This window comes from Trematomus bernacchii, unplaced genomic scaffold (genome assembly GCF_902827165.1).
Source record: "Trematomus bernacchii unplaced genomic scaffold, fTreBer1.1, whole genome shotgun sequence".
NCBI lineage: Eukaryota > Metazoa > Chordata > Actinopteri > Perciformes > Nototheniidae > Trematomus > Trematomus bernacchii.
In genome coordinates, this window is record NW_022987739.1 from 17,191,904 (window position 1) to 17,215,267 (window position 23,364).

General features: G+C 39.9%; 1 protein-coding gene across 1 annotated transcript in view; it reads left to right on the plus strand.

Annotated features, from left to right (window-relative positions):
- The window catches only part of LOC117495819 (contactin-associated protein-like 4), a 94,752-nt gene that overhangs the window by 11,138 nt on the left and 60,250 nt on the right, over window positions 1-23,364 (plus strand). Inside the window, exons 2-3 of the mRNA XM_034147356.1 lie at window positions 11,066-11,176; window positions 22,696-22,889. Of these exons, the coding sequence (XP_034003247.1) occupies window positions 11,066-11,176; window positions 22,696-22,889 (305 nt within the window). The remainder of the gene's footprint in view (window positions 1-11,065; window positions 11,177-22,695; window positions 22,890-23,364) is intronic.

Below are 23,364 nucleotides of genomic sequence, written 5' to 3' on the forward strand. Positions count from 1 at the left end.
GCAAGAAGAGCAGACTCGCGTCGGGGAGAGCAGAATCTTCAGCCGCTGCAACTCTTGCTGAGAATCCATGCAGGCAGGGGCGGGACTTTATTTTGCTGAGCCACCATGCGGCCAATCATATGCGAGGACACACTAGGATCATACCATCATGTGAAAGAAGGGTGGGGGGCAGACGCTCCAAAGACAGCAGGTGTAGTGGTACAGGCCAGCTACACAGAGCCACGGGGAGATGGGGAGCCGGATTTAAATGCAAGCGCGTCGGAAAAAGTCAAGAAATTTGCGAAAACCGAAAAAAGAAGCAGCATCTGGCTGCATTTCAATGCTATTGGAGAAAGCAAAGCTGAGTGCAGGATTTGTAAAATGAAAATAACCTTCAGAGCAGGGTTTTTTTTTGGTAACCACTCAGGATTTATTGCCAGAGGTGGGAGAAGTTCAGATCTTGTACTTGAGTAACAGTACCAGAGTGTAGGAATACTCGGTTACAATAAAAGATCCTGCATTCAAAATGTTACAAGTAAAAGTACAAAAGTATTAGCATCAAAATATACTTAAAGTACCACCTGCAGAGGGATGTAGATTCAGGTGTTCTTTTCCCCATAGAGACGCCTCGCTGCATATTATCCCTTGCATAAAGATAGATTGTGTGTCCCTTATAACATGTTGTACACAGTGGAAATAAACATTCTGGTTACCTTAACATCAGGGATCTTGTACATTAAACTCCTTCTGAATTAAACCGTCACGGTAGCCTTACCTTACTGATCCCTCTTAAAATAGAAGAAAACACATTACTTTACCAGCAGAGAGAACATGAATTATTAAATTATTAATGTGACTAATAAAGAGCAGTTTGATTATTAAGTATTATTCTGTTGATCGATGTCATTACATTTGTTGAAAAGCACATAAGGACTTGTTTAAGACTCGTTTTGTCAAAGTTTAGGACTTGGACTTGACTTGAACTTGCCCATCCTGACTTGAGACTTGACTTGGACTTGAGCGCAAAGACTTGAGACTTGACTCGGACTTGAGCGCAAAGACTTGAGACTTGACTCGGACTTGCAAAACAATGACTTGGTCCCACCTCTGCTTCATGCTCTCAAGAGGCATTTTGTTTAATTTTTTTTGCCTCATTTTTTTTCTTTTTCAAGCTAAGAGATGTTTTCCTACGTTTCTCATGAAAAATGATGTCCCAGGAGTGTAGGGTTTTGGAATTATGGCAGGTTTAAAAAGAAATATGAAGGCGAATTTAAAGCTCTCCTCCACTCTACCTATGACATCACGCACTCTAGCCTTAACGAGCTGCGCAATACACACTAATGTTAAAATCTGAAGAAGACCTCTTTACCAAGGTCTGAACAATATTTAATATCTCTAAAAGTATGAATCTGATTTCAAAGTTGTGTTACACGAATAATGTCAGAAAGATGTGTAACATTTTAAAGTTGGAATGAGGTTTCTGAGTGAAAGTATGAAGGAACAGTTAGCATTTTTTTTTATTTTTTTTTATTTAGCCTTTATTTATACAGGTTTAAAATCTCATTGAGACACAAGGTCTCATTTCCAAGAGAGACCTGTCAGTGGTAACACTACCACACAAAGTTACAGACAGACAGGACACCAAACACAGAGGCAACAACAAAATACAACATCGTAAAAAAAAGCAGTCACCGAAATCCACACAGCAGTCAGTTAAAGCAGGTGCAAACACCCACAGATGATTTCTCCAGCTTTTTTAAAATTAAAATCCGTGATGGGTATCAAACTGGTCAGCTTAAGTTCCTGCTGAAGTGTGTTCCAGGTCGAGGGGGCAGAGTATGATATGGCTTTTTTTCCAAGCACCGTGCGTACTGAGGGGACGGACAGAGTGATGTAATTTTGAGATCGTAGGCTATAGCTGTACTGTTTGTGTGATATGTAAGTGGATATGTAGAGGGGCAGCAGTCCAAGCATAGCGGTATAGATGAATTTGTACCAGTGCAGTGATCTGCGCATTGATAATGATGTCCAGTTGACTAAAGAGTACAGCGTGCAATGGTGTGTGAGGGGTTTACAGTTTGTTATGAACCTCAGAGCCCCATGGTAGACAGCGTTCAGCAGATGAAGGGAGTGAGCTGAGGCGTTCATGTACACAACATCCCCGTAGTCCAAGAGCGGCAAAAATGTGGCAGCTACAAGCCGTTTCCTCGCACTTGTGGAGAAGCAGGCCTTATTTCTAAAAAAGAATCCCAGTTTTAATTTCAATTTCCTTAAGAGATTGTCAATATGCTGTTTGAAGCAGAGATTTTCATCTATAGTGATGCCTAAGTATCTGTAGGTGTTAACAGCTTCAATGGGGTTATGCTGTGCAGACATGATGCAGGGAAGAACAGTTGGTAACCTTTTCTTATTGGAAAACAACATGACTTTTGTCTTATCTGAGTTTAACACCAACCTAAGGTGGAACAGATGTGACTGAAAAGTGTCAAAAGCAGACTGCAGACGTTCAAATGCAAGGGCAACAGTGCTAGCCCAACAGTACACAACAGTATCATCTGCATATAGATGTACAGAGGCATCAATGCTTTTACCCACATCATTTATATAAATAGTAAAAAGGGTCGGTCCCAAGACCGAACCTTGAGGAACACCTCTGGGCACATTAAGAAAGCTTGAGGAGAGACCGCTGAATTTTACACATTGCTTGCGATTCGAAAGGTAGTTTTCAAACCAACCAACAGCTTGGTCAGACAGGCCTATATGAGATAACTTCTGGCATAGAATGCCATGGTCCACAGTATCAAAAGCCTTGGATAAGCAGTTGAAGTTGCATGAAGCTTTTTCAAGTCTGAAGAGTTTCTCCATTGACTTGCATGTTAAACATGTGATGAATTATGGGATATATCTCTGGAAATATGAAATTTATGAATGAGAAAAATAATAGCCATCGATTCCCGATCAAGCTGAACGTTTTCATGTTTGAATGGAGTTTCTGCGATGTGGAATGTGGGAGCAGAAGAGGCGCAAAATAACCCGGCGGAATAAGAATAAATAATTTGTGCATAGAAGTACAAGTAGTTGGAATGCTGTATCAGCATTCCCACTAAATAACTAAAGATGGAAATATCATTATTTTGTTATAATGCCACAAAATATGCAAAGAGAGGAGGTTAGGGAGAACCGAAAGGTCTAACCAACACTAAAACAACTAAAATATTGCTGATGGCCTCTTGTTCCGCACAAATAGCCGATGACAACATTATTTTAATGCAACGACTGTATGTGTTCTCCTCCAGGGTGAGCCAAGCCTAACTGAGGCAAACGAGAAAGAAATTGCATAATAATTTGATGATGTTTTTTTTTTAGCAGAATGACTTAATGTCCTCTCATTGAAGAAAATAAAAGAATGCCTCCAATTTCTTCTTTTAAAATGCAAATCTGATCCATTAAGATGCTCATCACATACTCGCAACATTTACCCCTGGGTCCATTAGTAAAAGTGATGTAACCTGCAGCAATTTTTCCTAATCTGCATACTGACATTTTTTATTTTTGAATCTTATTTTCATTAGTTTCACATTCATTTTGTGTTGCTTGTCTCAGCACTCAGCATGTGTACTAATGGGGGAGGGTTAACCTCACATAATCCAGATAAATGTTTTAATTGCTGCTTTGTTGCAGTGGAGCTTTCTTAAGAAAATAAGGGAGCCACATATTAATGCAGTCAGCATGAAAAAAAAAATGACAGCATCGTTTTCTTTAATTTTACAGTGAAAAGTTAATTGAAGTATATCCGGCATACATGTAATGTAACTTTCTAACGAGGCTTAGATGGTGAAATTCAGCAGAACAACAGGTCTGCCTGGTGTGACACCAACAGACAAGTGAAATACAGGAAATACTGTAAAGATCCACTATTTTTCTCATTGTTAGCATCAGCCTGGCAGCAGAGCGTCTCATTTAAGGTGTCAGGCTCCAGTCTGCAGGACTCACATCAGTCTCAACCAAACTTTACCAGACAGACAAAAGGCTCAAAAATACTTTCAGGTGAAAGCGCACAACTCGGATAACTATGGTTGAAGTTAGATGAAGGCATTTCAGTAGCCAATCTGCATTGACATTTCTGCAGTGAGTACTCAGTAAGTTGCGCAGACGTCACATAGAGTATAAAAGGACAGTGTGAGGTTGTGCATTTCAAATAAAATAAAATAAAAAAAGTCTAAATTGCAAGATGTTTAGGATGCAAAATAGGTAGGATATCACCCAAAAAGAAAATTGGAAGACCCTCTTTTCCTCGGTTCCCAGGAGGATAAATCTCAATCAGTGATCTCCAAAACACTGCTCGTTTTCATTTCCTCCACTAAATGTGCAGTTTTAAGAATGATAATACAGAGGTCTTGCATTGTTTAAATACAGGCTGTCATCTTAACCCTCCTGTTATCCTCAGATTTACTTTACACCCTTTATCCTCTGTGGTCAATTTGACCCCAGTAGTTTAAACTCAAGACAATGATCATATTCCACATTTTAACCAACATGTATGTCTCTGGTGCTTTAGGTATCTTAGTCAACTACATAAATAACCATTTAAATAAAACATTACCCCAACCTCCCCCCCCCCCCCCCCCCCCCACAGACCCCTTTATACATCCAGAATTCCTATTATCAACAAATATATAAATCACCATAAAATCTCACTGACTGAAATACAATTTTAAAGAAGGATCTTTTTGATGTTGTTAAAGGACCAATAACTAAAGCAGAGGGTAGTTTTTGTATTACAATGATACATTTGCATGTAATAGTCACCTCAATATCATACACAATCAACACAAATATGTGTAAAATATTGACATTTTTATATGTTTTATTATACTACTAAAACAGCCTGGGGTCAAATTTACCCCAAGGAACACCGATGCGTACAAAGTGCGTACAGGACATTTAAAAAAGATCTTCATGTTCATTTTATGTTTACCCATTAGTCCTCACTAAATTAGGAAAAGTCATGAAATACTAAGCAAAAAAAATTATGTGACATTTTTTTTTTAGATACGTTAAACATTGAATGTGACCCCAAGGATAACAGGAGGGTTAAGAAGTGTGTTTTTTGAATGCTGGTGTTTTTAGGAAGAGACACTACAGGTAAGAAATCTGGTCAGTTTTGAGAGTTGGCTTTTAGGCCATTTAGAGTTTTTATTTTCGGGTTCAGATGGTATTTCAAGTTTAATGTTAGACATTATTTATTTTAGTGTTATCTGTTAAGTAAGAAAAGTTGGCGGAGGTGAGTGCTCTTTTAGTTTACAGCAGTGTTTCTACAAGCACTCAGTCACACCATGTATTATGCAGATAAACCTTGTCTATTGTAAGTACAGAGTGAGACGTTTGTAAAGACAAAAACAAACAAGCACAGCTGTTTACCTCTTGGGTATTGCGCTTAGATCCTGCCTATCTAAGAGAGAGAGAGAGACATCATGCTGTTCAACAAGTCAACACTGAGTGTGTAGCACACTTTCATTCGGCTCTGAACTCTTTTACCTTTAGTTTGTTGCAGTGATGGATGGTGCTCATCAGTATTCAGCATCTCTAGACCTGTTGCTGTCTTACTTCACTGAAATGGTAAACTGGATTATATACTGCAGATAGGCTTTCTGTCTCTGCTTCTGTCTCTCTTGCTCCTGGAACACTGTGTCTCAAAGCAAAACACACCAGCCTCATCACACCGAACACTTGTTTAGTAGACCCCCAATGTTCATTTTTACTCTCCTGAGGTCACCATTCCTCCATATTTTTCCCATTTTATGAAATATTTTCATACCTCTTTTTCAATATGACAACCCATTTCTGTCACTGTACAGTGTGTGTTTCCACCAGGACCTGTGTGTAACCCTCCTGAGTGAGTGAGAGACTGAGAGAAATAGAAGTGGTAAGAGAAAGAAGTCCTCAAATTTTAGATGTCTTGGTCGATTTTAACATCAAGCACGGATATCAAACTGATGCTAATGACCTTCGAGTGTCCAGTGGCATGCACACTCTAAGGGGCAGGACCAAATAAATCAATCCAAGAATATTGGATTATTCCAGAGATATACGCAAATGTTCACCAGAGGGATTAATTAATCTGTAAGCAGTCACCAGAATGCAGGAAATAAAGTCTCTAAAAACCAAATGTATTTTCTGGGGGATGACCTCCACAACACCTGTCTTGGTTTCAAAATCTTCTCTATTTTTTTAAGTCTCAAGATTGGCACTGACTCAAATCAGTTGATGCTTCGAACAAACAAAATAACAAGTCGAGTTATTGTGGCTGAGAGTTGCTGATTGACTGAGTGAAAAACAATGCTGCATTTTGAGATGCTAAGTTTCCACTGATTCAGTCGTTATTGCAATTGAATCCCATCCAGTTCTTTTTTCTTGCTTCTGTCAAGGATTTTGTAAAGAAACCACATTGCTTTGAATATCTGTGTATCAGTTTGAGTCTTTACCTTCATTTTCTTCTAATCTGTATATGTGCTTTACCGGTAACCTTTTTATATGTCACTACTCCTCCGAGGAAAATCCGCCTCACCTGTTGAAACACCTCTGCTTCTCCTAACCAGCTTTTCTTGCCAAGGCCGTGCTCTCACGACACAATATCCCACTGAGGTTTTAAGTCCCTTACACACCAAGCCGATTTCGGCCGTCGATAGATGTCGATAGATGTCGATAGATGTCGGGCCGTCGATGAGCGTCGTGTCGCCCTACTCAGATTGGTGTGTCTTGGTGTGTCCTGCACCGTCGTGTCTTTTCAGCCGTGCCGACACCTTCCGCCGCCGATTCGACATGTTGAATCGGGAGGCTGTCGGCTAAAGGCCGTCGGCCAAAGAAATCAGTGCATGAGAAGCGAAACGGAAGTGAGGGACCCAAACAAACTATTAAGAAGGCAAATCTGAGATTTCATTTAACTCCAGCTCTCGACACAGGTTCGGGAAAGCCCCATGAGCTTCTCGCTGTAGAGTGAAAATGGAACGCACACGCTATTTGTTGTTTGTTTATATCACGCAGTCTGTTCTTCTTCTCTCGGTGTATCACGCAATCTGTCTTCCGGTTGTTGCCTCTTTTGAATGACGAATACACACTACCGCCGCCTGCTGGTAAGGAGAGTTATTGCCACTCACGCATGCGCAGTTCGTACATGCAACTTGGCCCTTGGCTGAAGTCTTTGCGGTGTGTGTTCCAGTCATATATACAGTCTATGGTTCCAGTGCGAAACATGGCCAAGACGCAGGAGACGTGAGGTGACGTTCCGTCGGGACCTGTTCTTTGGTGTTCTTTGGTGTCAGTTTGGTGTGTAAGGACCTTTACAGTGCTCAGTTCACCCCTCTACACTATTTCTACTGTATTTTGCAGCTGGTGCTCCACTATATTCAATGGCTTGCTCTGTGCCTCAGGTCTTACTAGATGGAAATAAATGTGTAATGCTACTTAAACATCTGATAAGGTTTTATTTTATTACGTTCAGGAGTAATAACTTTGATTACATTTTTTAAATGTTCATGCTAATGTGTCAGATCATGTATTTTCCAGCCTCTCAAATATGGACATGTCCCGTTTTTTTCTGTTTTAAATCATTTTAAACTCAACATCTTTCTGTTTTAGACAAACACAACCCTATCCTAACCTATACCAGTAAAAGCCACACGTTTCATACAAATGACTTTCTGTTTGAAGCTGCAGCAATTGACCTGAGCTGGAATGCACTCACAAACTCCTGAAGTGTGTGCACACACAGTGGAGAGGAGTTACACCGGGAAGTCTTAGGTGGATATGACAGGCTATTCAAAACTGTCAACAGCCTGTTGTTTTTTAGAGCCACGTAATGAAAATCCCTCTGTGCTTGAAATGAAGTGCACAAATATTGACAAAGTAATCTCATCTGAAGCCTTGTTGTCGGAGGAGGGAGACCGACCTGGCACTTCTGAATGGGTTGTGAATAATTTGAACTGGCTCTCTTTTCAGTTGTGCAAAAAGAACATCCATTTAAAAGTAGAGATTTTAGATTACTCTTGCACAGTAATCATGGAATGTGAACATATGATAATTAGTTTCTCCATGAATAATTTACATATCAAGTCGCCGCTCCTGTTTCATAACTGCTTTTGTCAGCTGCAAAACAACAACCCTCAAAGTAGTTACTTTCTCATCAGCAGACTGGCTGACACACAGATTCAATCTGTGTCTGCCACTGGGCAGGTGGCACTCCAGTTATTGTACACAGCATATAGTAAACTGTATGGTTCCTTCTCTGTATGTCTGCAGTTTTATATGTAAACTATTTGGAAGTGGAAAGCTACACATTAGCAAAGGCATATCACTCTATTCCCTATCTTTATTCAAGAGCGTGTTCTTTCAATTTGAGAACATCATTTATTGATTTCACGTTCAGATTTAGTATTTCTTTCAGTCAAACCCTGTCCTTGCGCTTAGATTTGCTCTGCTTCTGCTCAAACTGTACGCTTGCACTCAGATATATTGCTGCTTGCACAGATTTCCTGTTTTCCAGTTTAAAACCTTGTCCTCGCACTAAAGGCCCGGACACACCGGGTCGATTTCGGCCGTCGATGAGCGTCCTGTCGCCCTACTCAGATTGGTATGTCCAGCACCGTTGTGTCTTTTCGGCCGTGCCGACACCTTCCGAATCGGGAGGCTGTCGGCAAAAGGCTGTCGGCAAAATAAATCACTCTGATTGGCTGTTCAGCTTAGCGAATCATTGCATGAGAAGCGAAACGGAAGTGAAGAAGGCACACACAGGGGCCGTCTCTCAATCGCGAGGATATTGGCTTCCAAGCCAATATTTCAAGGATGCTACGTCATCGAGTGCCGCCAAAGGACTGTTCCAATCTCCAGCATACTTGGAATTCCACCGAGGCCGCGTCCTTGGTTTGGGGGAAATTTCGAGGCTGCACATGGGTAGACTTCGCGTCCTTAAAATCCCCACAATGCTTTGCGCATGGACCAATTTCCCCAAATCTGTGGCAGAAGATGTAAGGCGGGGCCTCTCATATGACGCACAACTGCACACTTGCTAGCCTGTTCCACTCTTCGTTTTCCGAATGCCAGGAAGTATTCTTGCCTTGCTTCTGAAGCAAGATGCTCGGCTCGGCTGTGCTACCAAGCCAGCATCCTCGCGATTGAGAAACGGCCAGGGTGTTTCTCAATCGCGAGTAAAGCTGCTTCAGAGCCACTATTTCAAGCATACTACGTCATCGAGTGCCGCCGAAGTACTGTTCCAATCTCCAGCATACTTGGAAATCTACCGAGCCCGGCGTACTCCGTTTGGAGAAATATCGAGGCTGCACATGAGTAGACTCCGCGGTCTTAAAATCCCCACAATGCTTTGCGCACGGACCAATTTCCCCAAATCTGTGGCGGAAGATGTAAGGCGGGGCCTCTCATATGACGCACACCTGCACACTTGCTAGCGTGTTCCACTCTTCGTTTTCCGAATGCCAGGAAGTATTCTTGACTCGCTTCTGAAGCAAGATGCTCGGCAGACATGTGCTACCAAGCAAGGGTACTCGCGATTGAGAAACACCCACAGACGGCTATTATTTGCGGCTATTATAATCTTTCTTCATGTAATTTTTAATTTAAGATCATATGTTGCCCTCACTAAGTATAGATACAGTTCATGTTATACCATTTATTGTGCATTTCTCTGAAGCAAATGTAGTGAGGGCAACATACGATCTTAAATAAAAAAATTACATGAAGAAACATTTATTTTAATTTTATTATATTTCCCCATTCCTAAACAATGAAATAACTAAGAAAAAAATACACATTTTGTTGTCAGTTGCCTAGCAACAGTGTTCACGTAATGTACAACACTTGAAAGCCAGTTATTGTCATAGATGTGCCGCAAATATGACTACCAAATTAATTTGCAGGAAGTAAAGTTAACGTTAATAGTAAAAGTTAAAATAAAAAGTCGTAAATAAAGCAAGTGAAGTAGGCTACATTTAATAAAGCCATGGAGGGAGTTTATAAACCTGGTTAAAGAGTAACCACCCTTACGGGACGCTCTAATAAGTAAAACGAACGCGCCAGCAAGACGACACTTCACCTGGCCTCCTATTGGTTGAGGGATTTTGAAATGGTTTTTGCACAGAAAAAATCCAAGCGCAGAGCAGAAATCTGAGAGCAGACATTTGACGTCAAGCGCAGTCAGCGCACAGAAGCAGCCTAAGTGCGAGGAGAAGGTTTTAAACTGGAAAACAGGAAATCTGTGCAAGCAGCAATATATCTGAGTGCAAGCGTACAGTTTGAGCAGAAGCAGAGCAAATCTAAGCGCAAGGACAGGGTTTGACTGAAAGAAATACACAATCTGAACGTGAAATCAATAAATGATGCTCTCAAATTGAAAGAACACGCTCTTGAATAAAGATAGGGAATAACCTCCATAATAATCAGGAAAGTGTGTTGTCTGTGAAAAAATAAACTTGTATTTAAATGTTAGAGAGAGAAACAAATGTGGCTGAAAGAGAGGCCCTCAAAGGTCAATTTAAGCAAGTCAGATATAAATCTTGAACAAATCAAGTTTAATATTCGTCATGTATTATGATGACGAAAACAGGTAAACGATTTACACACTTGTTTCCTTTTCTTGTATGTCAGTGCTTGCAATTTACTGTTAGGAAATTCCATGTGTCCGCGACGAAGGACGCTTGCTGCATCAGAGTAAAGTGTACCTTCTTCATCATCATATACTTAATGTTAATAGGTCATTCATTAAGAGTCAATTTGTTCTCTACTTATCCGAAGCTTCATTCATTCATTTATTAACATCAAAGTGTATGAGGCTTTAAAAGGTTGCCAATGACTTTGCTCTCCTGCTGAAAACCAGTTGTCTTTTTTGACAACACATTATCTACTCAAACCTATATTTATATGTCATAGATACTTAAGTTTGACCTTATGATAATTAGAAAACTTCCATCAGTCAGTGTTAAAATGACGGATAACTTGCTGTAACATATAGATCCATATATTCGATGAAACAATCCATGATTTTAAACTGTCTTTTCTGCTTTTGATTGGTTAACAGAGGTATGTGACAGCCCGCTGGTGGCCAATCTGCCGCCATCATCGTTCAGAAGCTCCTCCCAGCTCACCAGCAGCCATGGGCCGGTCTTTGCAAAGGTCAACAGGAGAGAAGGTGAGGAATCATTCATTGCTATGTCCAGCATAAATATTTAACAGCCTGTGGTAGCAGCGTTTCTGTTTTATTGTATGTGTGTTCATTGTCATAAATAATGCCTGGGATAATCCAGGCATTGACAGACTGTAGTTGGTGCAAGAATTGTTTTAGATTTGAAAAGGGGATTTTCAAGTTTAGTTCCCCTTCTTTGAGAGGTTTTGGAAATATTTTCTCAAAAAGGGCTGAAAACAAGAAAGCTACTGCTAGCTTTAGCTCTGTGGTAAACACTTGGATCTACTCTTTTCATACTGTAAACTTTTTTTTCTCACAGTTGTTTTTCAAACCATTAACAGTGAGGGATGATGGGTGCAAGATATCCGTACAATTATAGCTTTGAGCAGTTTTAAACTTTGTGCAAAGTTGACATCAGCTGTCAAGAACTATTCAGTCCATTAAAATGTTGGTGGCAGATAGAGAAAAAGCAAAGCCTGTTGAAAGAATCTCCCTCTTTCCACTGAAATGTGTTCAGTTCAGTTCGGTGGGCTGCAGTGGTGCATTTCCGCCTCAGTGCAGGAGAGAGTCTCTGCAGGACGCACAGCACCAAACATCAAAGCCAGACCTCAAATGGATTCACACAGTCTGAGAGATACCTCTGTGGAGGCAAGGTGTAGGGAGAAGGAAGGAGAGATACATTCAACGATAGATAGTTTATAAGGACAGCAGTTACTGCCAACAATCTGTATCGTGTATATAAAAATGCATTGGAATTATATTACTAGTACATCAAATAGCCCCACAGGACCACCTCCTCACAAAAAGTGTATAAATCAGAGTTGTCATTCACCAAACACAATGAGAATCCAAGAGGGAGTGCTTTACTGGATGCTGATGCAGGGTTTTTAGAGGGGATATCATGGCTGGGTTTAGAGCTTTTGGGAGGGAACGGTTCACAGATTTCTCCATTTACAGAGCTCAGGGGCTGACTGTGCCAGAATAGAGAATCCTCTTTTGTCTTTTACTTCTACTATAAGTATAATTTTACCAATTTGAAGACAAATAGAAAATAACCCAGCAGAGGTGTCAATGTGAAGGCTCGCAGTTTTCTTCTTGTGTAAACACATTCCAACACATTATATAAAATTGATAAGAGGGAAATGGTTGAGCTAATTTCCTGGGTCTGTAGGCACTGCTGAAACATAAAGCCAATCATACAGCTGGACCTTTTCCAACAGCCTGCAGCTGGGTTTAACAGAACATGGTGCCTTTCAGAATGCCCCCCCACCCCCCAACTGAATCTGAGTCCAACAGACTACCAAAATCAGACTGAACACTACTTGACGAACAACAAGTTTTGGCTGCTTGTGGCAGAGTGAAGTCCTTCCAGTTGCACGTCACGTGGTATTGCACATTTCATTATACATGTATGTGTGTAGTGTACATGTCTGGAATAAATGAAAGCAATGACAGAAAACTCCTTATCAGAAATAATACCTGCAGGTGCCATTTAGTTCATTTTTAAGTTACATTTTAATATTTGTCAATCTGCATAACAGCTTTTGCCTTTAATTGTTAGTGATTTGAGAATGGTCCTTAAGTATTCAACTTAAGTCAAATATTTAAGCATCTGTGTACATTATGTGCATTTTGTATTGGTTATGTATGTTATATATATATTCTTTTGGTTTCTGGCCACCAGTATAAAGTATCAGCATGTGGTGTGTCTTTGCGCAGTGCATGATTTGTTTGCTGCTACCAGATGCATGCCATCTTTGCATGTGTGTGTGTTGGACTGACTGTGTGTTTCATACATGGGGGCCATTTATTCCCAGAGCTGCCTCCACTTACAGTCTAGGGCCCGACCCTGAATGGGGCCAACAGCAACAGAGGTAAGCAACAGTCCCACACAGACATTTAATCCTATATCTCCCAGGTGAATAACCAAGTGCAAACTGGACAATTAGCATGTCATGAGGTGGAGGAGTGGCCAGAGATAGGAGCTCTGACAGAGGGTTCCTCTGGTTTAGAGGCTAAGGAGGCGTACGATCAAAGCTGCCGGTCTCAGCAACAGACTTCATTATGTTCAGGACATTTTCTGTCACCAACATGGGAGAAATATTATTGATGTGATCTGCACTGCTGGAGAGGAGTATGGCTAGCCTAAGCTGAGCAGTTGTTTACTATGGTTAAACCTCACTTTCAATCAAAAAGCATTACATACAAATAACAGTTCAGATAATGTTGACCCATGTAAGTTCAATCTGCAGGCTTGTACATCACATAAATGCCATCATTTTCTAGAGTGGATGTTCCAGACAAAAGAGAAAACTGTGCGCAAAAAGAGAAAGCAATTAGGTAGCACTGGAAATATTTGTGCTGCAGTTTCTTTTAAAGTCTCCACTTTGGCTTTGAATGTCTGCACCAGTGGCCATGTGCTCTGTGCCAAGACACTTGATGTATTGGTGATGCACCTGATGATCAAATGTAGAATAAATCAATAAGCAATCTAATCTTTGCCTGTTTTGGAGCTGAAGAATATAAAGTGTTGAGGAGCATTCTCCACAGGGTTGATTTGGTGCATCCTAATTGGCTGCATGCGTATGTGGAAATGTCAGCATTCAGAGATGAGTAACAACTCAGCAATGCATCTGGCAATAAGCAAGGGCCTTTTCAGTTAATTGACTGGATGTGAACTTGTTGGAAGTTTTACTCTCCCTAGTTTTGTCAACCATTTTGCTGCTCAAGTGTTCCCATCTCTACAAAATCGTTCTATGTTTGTCTGTTTTCCCCCTCTCACCGTTCCCCACATTTCACTATCTCCTTCTCTTTCTTCTCCTCATCTGTTAATGTATTTCCACCCTTCTCTGCCGAATCCTGCCTTGTCACTCTCTTGTTGAACTCTTGTAGAGTACCATTTTAACTGCCAAGAAAACATTGAGATAACTTCATTCCATCTTATAGCCAAATGTTAACGACAGCATTTAACATTTACAGGCAAATGTTAATGGCAGTATTTAACATCTAAACGGTCCCATTTCTTTCCAGCAGGCCATACTGATAATTGCACATTAGAACCACTGTAATTACGCTGAAATGGGCATGGGACACTTCATCAATCCCCAGTAATCTTTCTCTGGAAGAGCTAATTTAGATTTGAACAGGAGATTTGAACATTAGTAGGGGGTGATAGGTTAAATTAAATATGTGGATGGGAACAATAAAACGAGGCATTGATCTTTGTGTAACGTTTATGCGCCGCCTCTGCAGGTGCCCATTTAGTGCTGCTCTTAAATACCACAGTTGCTCTGCTCGAATCCTCCTAATCGGAAATAGTCACTCTCCTTATAAATCTAATTATATGCATACATTTAGCTTAATCCTTGACAAAATGCTACTAAAAGCCACTCACCTTATTTGGTACATCCCTCACTCAATTAACATCACAATCTTTGAGTCACACAGTAAGAGGCCTTTTCCTGTGTTAACAACATAAACAACATTTTACTGCCAGAGAAGCAGATGTAACACATCATGCTCACCTGTTCTTTACATGTTCATAATGGTTTATTTTGGGAGACACAAGTTCTCCATTTTCCAATTAGTTGTTGCTTTGTAAGACACCACCCTCAATTTTGTCACATACATTTCTTTAAGTAAAATGCCCTTGCTGCCTCTGCAACCTGCAAACCTTATTGATTTGTGCTCCATGTTAGTTTTAGCCCCATTACTTGCAATCATGTAACTTTGTTTTCCACCTGCCTACTACATTTTGTTTAAAATCCCTAAAGGTACTGTCTCCAGGGTGTGGACTTAATTATACTCAAGACCACTAAAACAGTTTTCATTGCAGTGCAACGTTTTTACAACCTATAGATATGTTACAGTGGCCTGATAAGAAAACATCTGCCTCTTTCATTTCACTCTTTGTTGTTTTGCTTCCTATCTCTGGGAATGTTAATATGGCTTTTGTTTTTGTCTGGTGCTGTGTCATTCTTTATAAATAGCAGAGTATTATTTCCCAGGTTGTCAGAAAATCACCTTAACCTCCAACTTCAATCCATTGCAGCTATATGACTCTCCAATTGGTTTAAGACTGTCTGAAATTCCCCCAGGCCCACACAAGCATTTAGAAATGTTGGCCTGGTAGTACTGTCTGTCTCTTTGCTCTTGTGTCTTACCCATAGACTGTATATATAAAGGTCTTACCACTTGTCTCTTGTCACTTTGGGGGATTATTTGTCTTCTGTAATGGCTTGTATCCCTTTTCCCACATCTGTCCTGTTTTTGTCTTCCTTTAGTCCCTTTTTTCACCCATTACTGTGTTGAACAGTACATCAGTTCTAACCAAACATTGCTTTTATTTGGTGTTACTACACATCCGCTCCCTCAAGTGAAGCCATTGCCCTGACATGAGTTGTAACAGCCTCTATTTCCCTCGTGAATGCAATCCACCCACTCGGTGGAGATTGCAATTAGAACAGAACGGATATAAATAATGTGCCCGGTGTTGTTTTCTACCGTTTTATTAAGAGAGACAAGGGCTGAAGTTAATTTTCTTTGTGGAGATGGCTTTGGGGACAGGCTGGGAGAGTGGTGTTTCAGGAGCTGTCTTGGTGTCTCTCTGTGGTCCAGCCTCCATTACTTATGGAGCAGTCTGTGGTTATATATAACATGATTGGATTGCCCCAGCATTTCATATAACTATCTAAGTTTGTAAACTCCAGCCTAAGTAAATAGCTGGTGAAACAAAACAGGGTTGCACCATTACAATGGATGTCTCAAAACTTCATAGTAACGTAAGAGAAATTTGTAGTATACAATCCAATCAAAAGTGATCAGCTATGTAAGCGGGGATTCATTGTAGTATTGAAGATACTACAAGATTAGCCAATGTTATCCTACCCCTTTTTAACATCCTAAACAAGTCATTCATTAGCAAGCTAGTACTAGCCTGTCAGTTAGCTTACAAACAGTTAAATCAGGCAGCAGATGTAACTAGTTTCTGTGGCACAATCTGTTATGTTGTACAAGGCTAATGCATACAATTCCCTTTTGTACTTTGTACTTAAACCAGGTTAATTTTGAACTTACTGTACTAACAGCTGGCACAACAGGCTCCAGGGTTGAATGGCATTATCTATTCATCATATACACAAAATGTCTCATTAGGTCTTTTCCAAGTTGTTAGTAAAACTACTGTTAACTGTAAAAAAAACACTATTTTGTGTGTTGCAATCCAATGATACATCGACAATGTTTAATTCTCCAGTTATCAAACATTTACCATACCTTACACAGTAAGCTAAATATAAACCTGTGAAAGGGCCCAAGGTAATGCTAACCCCTGAACCACTGTTGTCACAGCACGATGTAGAAAAAGAGAGCAATAGTGTTGCAGAAGTACTTGAAAGCATTCAGCTCCGAAATTGAAGATACGTTACCCTCATTGAAGAATGACCCCTGAAAACGTAATTCAGAATATGTCTGTTTCTTTTTTTGTAAGAAAAATCTGCAGATAGGTTAACATCCTGAACCCTTAACTGATTATTTTCCAGGATGGTTACATGCTCACTTCATGTTTAAGCCTGTTATTGTTAAAGGACAGGTCAGGACTCAGAGAAATACCATGACATTTAAGTAGTACTACCATAAATATCTACACATGCGATACATTCATATAAAGGGTTGAATGATGCCTTTAACATATTATAAGCTTAAGTGTTGGTTCACACATATTTAGTGACATTTAGGCTCTACATTTAAAATAATCCCCCTGGCATAAGAAGGTTTTGCTAGATTTGATTTACAATGAGAGTTAGGCACTGAGATGGAGCTATTTTCTGGAGTAAATCAGGGTAACCTGTGAAATACTGGCCTCAAAAGAGCACAAACCGGCTGCTGTGGGATCTGAACTTGTTCTCTCTGAATTTTTGTTGATTCTCCCACTCGTAATAAAAGTCATAATCCACCCCTGACACCACACGTCTCTGGCCTGTATCCTAACACAGCGCCAGAAGGAAGCATCCAAAATAACATTCCCTTTGAAGCTTTAATACTAGCCCAAATAAATCCACGTATGATCTGCAGCAATGACGCATATTTATTTATTTGGAGCGATGCACTATTGGAAAACTTCAGTAAATGAGAACATGGACACCAAAATCTGCCATGTACCCTCAGAAGTTATGCACAGGACTGACCTTTAAGTAGAAAAAATAGTTGCTAATTGGCATCTGCATGAATATATTTTAATAATGAAACATTCTGCACTCAATACTTTTAACTAGGTTAATTGAAATGTGTTTCTGATTAGCAACCATGTTATAATCAAACTCAAAGGGAATTTAGCTGCATAGTCTCCTATCGACAAGCACATACATAGCATTCGGAAACCAGGTCACACTCACTCCCTCTGATTTAAGACTATTTTATTTAGAAAATAAAAGGCTTGTCTTTATGTTGAGACATGTGAGAACATTTATTTATTTGGTTAAATTAGAAAAACAGTTCTACAGTGTTTCAAGGGCATTATGACTGTGTCTTTATAGATGTGGTTATAAAGGCTGACTCACGAATACATTGCATGCACACTGTACACTGTTATAGAGAAAATCTGCTCAAAAACGAATTGTTTTAATGCAACAAGGGAAGCAACTTATCCCAATTTAATCCATGTATCCCTTATTTCAACATTATTGACATAAAATCTAACATTTTGATGATTTTCTTATTCCAGGAAATCAGTGGCCCTTCTGAGAAAAATATTGTGAAAGAGTAGTTATGGTTTATAGGGGCCTGGGATGCTTATTATCACCGGACATAGTGTTTTAATGGAGCTACAGTGATTTGTTTGAACCCCTCATGGGTTTGACAGTGAACAGCTCTGCACGGTTAACAGGTTTGAAGACTCTTTGGAAAGTTATTACGTGTGGAAAGAAGAATTATTCACACAGAAAGGTTCCTTCAGATTGATGACCTTCCAGCATACTTATTCAACCTCAGACCCCGGCTGCTAATGGGGGTGTTTGGTTTTCAGGTGTGTTGACCTCAAAGGTCACAGTCTCCTGACTGGTTCATTCATTGTGGTACTGGGCCAATTTGACTTTCCCGCCGAGCAATGCTTTACCCTTAATTACCTTTCTGAATGTGGGAAAAAGCTTTAGTGTCAATAAGGACAGCATGTGGATTTCCTGGATGGGAACTGACAGGCATGCATGAAAGACATTATTGTTTAGGTGATCAAACGTGCTGCGTGACGAACATGACGGATTTAGTGAAACATTTTCTTTTCACAGAAGTCATTCTGCTTTCCATTTTGGGCTCTTTTACTTTCTTAGATAGATATCTACATCTCTCTCTCTTTATGTCTCTTAAACTCCCTCTCTTCCTGTTTCCTCCATTGCGATCGTGTACTGTAGATGTCAGATTATCTGTGTCCTCTCTTTCCATCACTCTTGTCTGTGTTCTTCACTTCTTCCCTCTCCACTCCAGCCTTAATGAGTAAAGGTCATGTGTCTGCTCTCTCCTGCTTTGCTGTCAGTGTTCATGTCTGTTACTTTGATACTTATTAGCTCTGGCCTTTAGCTGCTGCCCTAATGAGCAAAAAGCACAACACTTACGCACTCGTGAAAACCTCAGACTCAACTGATTCAACTACAGCCAATTTAAAGGTGGGGTAGGTAAGTTTGAGAAACCGGCTCGAGATACACTTTTTGTTATATTCCATGGAATGCTCTTAACATCCCGATAGCAATGAATATCTTAAGTGCTTTGACAAAAAATCCATAAAAAATGTCATCTGTGGAAGCCGTAGTACTGTAAAAAGCACGACCAATCATTTTAGCCGGCCCGGCTAAAATAACTGGATGGCCTACCTGCCTGTCAGCCTTCCATCTGTGCACAAACTTATCTCGTGCCCTCATTGGTCATGTGCGCGTTTGTGTGTGTTGGAGGAGGGGCTCTATAAGGAAGTGGCAGATTTTCTCCGGCTGTGTATTTTCAAATTCTAGCGATCTTGAGCCGGTTTCTCCAAAATTACCTACCCCACCTTTAAACCACATCTATTTTATATCTCCACACCTGAGTTTATGAAGAAATGAAGAAAAGCATGTTGAAGTGGGGATGTTTCTTTGTGTTGGTGACAATGCTTTGTATTTGTTGATCACACCACAAGATTTTGCTGCAATACAACAAAATAAATGATTTAAGTTGAAATGTCACAATTACATGAACAATGCCAGTGACATACTGTAGTCACTAGTCATAGTGTAGTGACATACTGTAGTCACTAGTCATAGTGTAGTGACATACTGTAGTCACTAGTCATAGTGTAGTGACATACTGTAGTCACTAGTCATAGTGTAGTGACATACTGTAGTCACTAGTCATAGTGTAGTGACATACTGTAGTCACTAGTCATAGTGTAGTGACATACTGTAGTCACTAGTCATAGTGTAGTGACATACTGTAGTCACTAGTCATAGTGTAGTGACATACTGTAGTCACTAGTCATAGTGTAGTGACATACTGTAGTCACTAGTCATAGTGTAGTGACATACTGTAGTCACTAGTCATAGTGTAGTGACATACTGTAGTCACTAGTCATAGTGTAGTGACATACTGTAGTCACATCATGATGCAGTTGGGGAACATCTTCTTCACTAAAGACAACATGAAGATAAGTTCTAGAAACTGCTTTACTCAATTAATCCCTAAATTGTATTTGTTCTCAAACATTTGATTCCAACTGGACGTGGAATATGTAGACTTAAAATGCATACATTATAGATGTGTAATTACATAATTAATATAAACACTACGGTACAAAAAGACTAAAACTCCATAGCTCTGATTGAGACTGTAATACTGATTACACACCAGAGTATTTATTTTATATAGATGATACTTTACACTATAAACGGCTAATCAACAAAGTTCGGGTATATTTTGTATTCTTGCCCACTGGAGTTTTTTATAGAGACACAAACCTGGACTGAGCCATTGTTAAATTAACACATTTCAATATGACCCACATTACAGACTGTCTCCTTGCTCCGCTTCAATAGCACATTATGTTTAACTAATGAGTTATTAGTTATTACTAATCTTTTTAATAGATGTAATGAGATGTCCAGGCTTTGTGTCTGAAGTGTTGTGGTATTGATTTGTGTTGGCCTCAAGTCAGTATGACATCATCTTGGCACAATCTCCAATGCTCTTTAGGCTGGCTGTTTTATTAAGTGTGTGTGTGTGCGCGCTCTGTAGGGGTCTCCATCTGCTGTGCCATGGATATGCTTTGTGCTGCCTCAGCACTTATTGCTTTTAAACACACTCACACATTCACACATTTTTCAGCATCCAAAGTGTCTTTATCAAGTAGCAGCCTTTTCAATCACCTCCAATGATTTTCCCACAATCAGGTTCTGCCAAAGTCCTCCCTTCTCTCACACACACGCACGCACGCACACACACACACACACACACACACACACACACACACACACACACACACACACACACACACACACACACACACACACACACACACACACACACACACACACACACACACACACACACACACACACACACACACACACACACACACACACACACACACACACACACACACACAAGGGATGCCAGAAGCATCCAAAGTTGTAAAAAGATGCAGCAGAATGAATGTTGCCAAAGTCTCTGCAAAGGCATCTAATCAGTAAATGGCAATTTGACGTGTTGACTGGTGAGGGGGACACAAGCAGTGGTATCCTGGGAAAGAGTTTGGTGTTGGTTTGACCAAACCAACCTCCCCTAACTCCCCTTCATACTTTGTTGTTCTTTATTTATGTCAGATGACACCTCATTTGCTACAGTCATGATTACTGACTAGAACAAGAGGGTGCCTAACACCTTTGAACCTCCCTGTGGTGATCCAGCTACCAATGGGGGATAATGGCCTCCTAAACTTATTAAGAGGTAGAGTAGGGCCATAGCGCCTTAAATCTATCATGACAACTAATAAGAGCCATTTTAAAGGCTGAAAACTTTTAAAGCGAGTAAAGGGTTAGCTACTGTTTTTAAGGTACATTTATCACTCTCTGCCTTTCTTCCTCTGCTGTCTCTCTTTCTCTTGCAAGGACACAGACTGCACATCTGTCTTTTCTTCTGAATTTCTTGAAATCAAGTTTCAGTATTCAGAACAAAGCCATTTTGTTACTTGCTTGTCTTGTTTTAGTTGCTAAGCCATCTGTTTGTAATGCCGTGCAATTATATTGCAACCATTAAAATTAGTGAAATAATATAAAAACGTCCAGGAATATATCAGGGTTTAATTTGAATGTCTTAATGTATAATGAATAATAATAATGCAATGAATATAACTCTTTCTAGCACAAACACAACTAACCATTTTAAAGTGAAAATTACTATTTTTTAAATTAGTTTTATAATTATATTATGTTATGTTTAAAAATGAACCGACACACAGTACACATTCAACACATGTTAAATACAGTTATTACAGTGGTTTTAAAATCGAATTATTGTCACAATTATTATATTTTTGACATTATTTATCCATAAAAGTTTGCAATTGGTGACAGACATGCTCCATGGTTTTACAGATCTGAAGTGACTGATGTGTTTTGTACTACAATATGAACACACTGTAGTTAATCTCATTCACCCCTGGATGTCCTCTCCAGCTGCTGCAACAGCTGTCTCCAGGACAGAAAGTGCGCATGTTGCCATGCAAAACATAGGGGGGATGTCAGTGCTGCAAGTGATTGTTGACAAGACAGAACCGCCTCAGCTCAGTACTTTAGGTCATATCAATGTTGATGTGATTTCTCACTATATTCCACTCAGCACCATAGCTCTGTCAACATGGTAGACCCATAAAAACCAGAGGAGGTACATTCAATGGCAAAAAACATCTTAACACTTCAGTTGTGCGGAGTCATCAGTTTTCTTTAAATACCGTGCTGTGGCTGCACAGTCTAATCCAGTTTTCTCAAAGTGTTTGTGGCTCAAATATATCCCCCCTAATGTCTTTGATTATAAGGATTTAATATTTACCATCATGAAGCCAGGGGACGTGTTAAATATATTGCAGGGTTTTAAATGTTCTGAGTGGATAAGTGGTCTTAAATTAAAGCCAGAAATGGGATAAACTATATGTATAGTCTAATTCAACATAAAAGCACGGATTCCTCTTAATGTGCAGAGTACTTGCAACTCGAGAAAAAGTGCATTATAAACTTTCAAGTATGTTAACCCTAATCTTTGACATTCCTGTCATCTGCAAACCCCTAACTATTCATCTATGGACATTATGCAAACACATAAAAAGTATTTACTGTATATCCAAACTGTGGATTTATTATTGGCAAACTCATAGCAATGATTGTTTTCTTCCATAAATGCACAGATGTAAACAATAGATTAAAATATAATGAATAACATTTCACTCCCACAATGTGTCTCCATCCCTCCCTCCCTCCCCCTCTCATCATAATTGAACACTCTTGTCTCTTGTGCAGGAGCTGGAGGCTGGACCCCTCTCGTCTCGGACAGATACCAGTGGTTGGAGGTGGATCTGGGGAAGCGGACCCGGATCACTGCTGTTGCTACGCAGGGACGCTACGGCAGCTCTGATTGGCTAACGTCTTACCTGTTGATGTTCAGCGACACAGGACACAACTGGAGACAACATCGACAGGAAGACAGCCTAGGGGTAACTCTACATTTTAAAAGAACGTTAACACTGCTCAGATTACATTTTTAATTGGGGGGAAATGTTGTTAATGTTTGTGTTTTCCACGATTGCTGCCACACTAGAACAAACAATGGCAGTACAGTGAACACAATACAGGTAGATATTACATTTCCACTCAAACTTCAACAACATAATTCCCAGGAAACAGGGGTTCCTATACTGTGCAAGGCTATTGCAAAACAGAAAGTAAAGTAAGTAGATAAACAAAAGACTCCCACCTTATTCTCACATCCCAGAGCTAGTTTGTGACACTAATGAAAATGTGATTGACACAAAGAGTTTAGAGCCAGTGACAGGTTTCTCGAAATGTGTTAAATAAAGCACAGCATGTTGTTCAGCTGAAAGAATATGGTTAGTCAAAGCGTATACTGAAAGGAAATGCTTGTGAAAATAGTGATATTGCTCCAGACAGCAGAAAATGAAGGTGTCACAT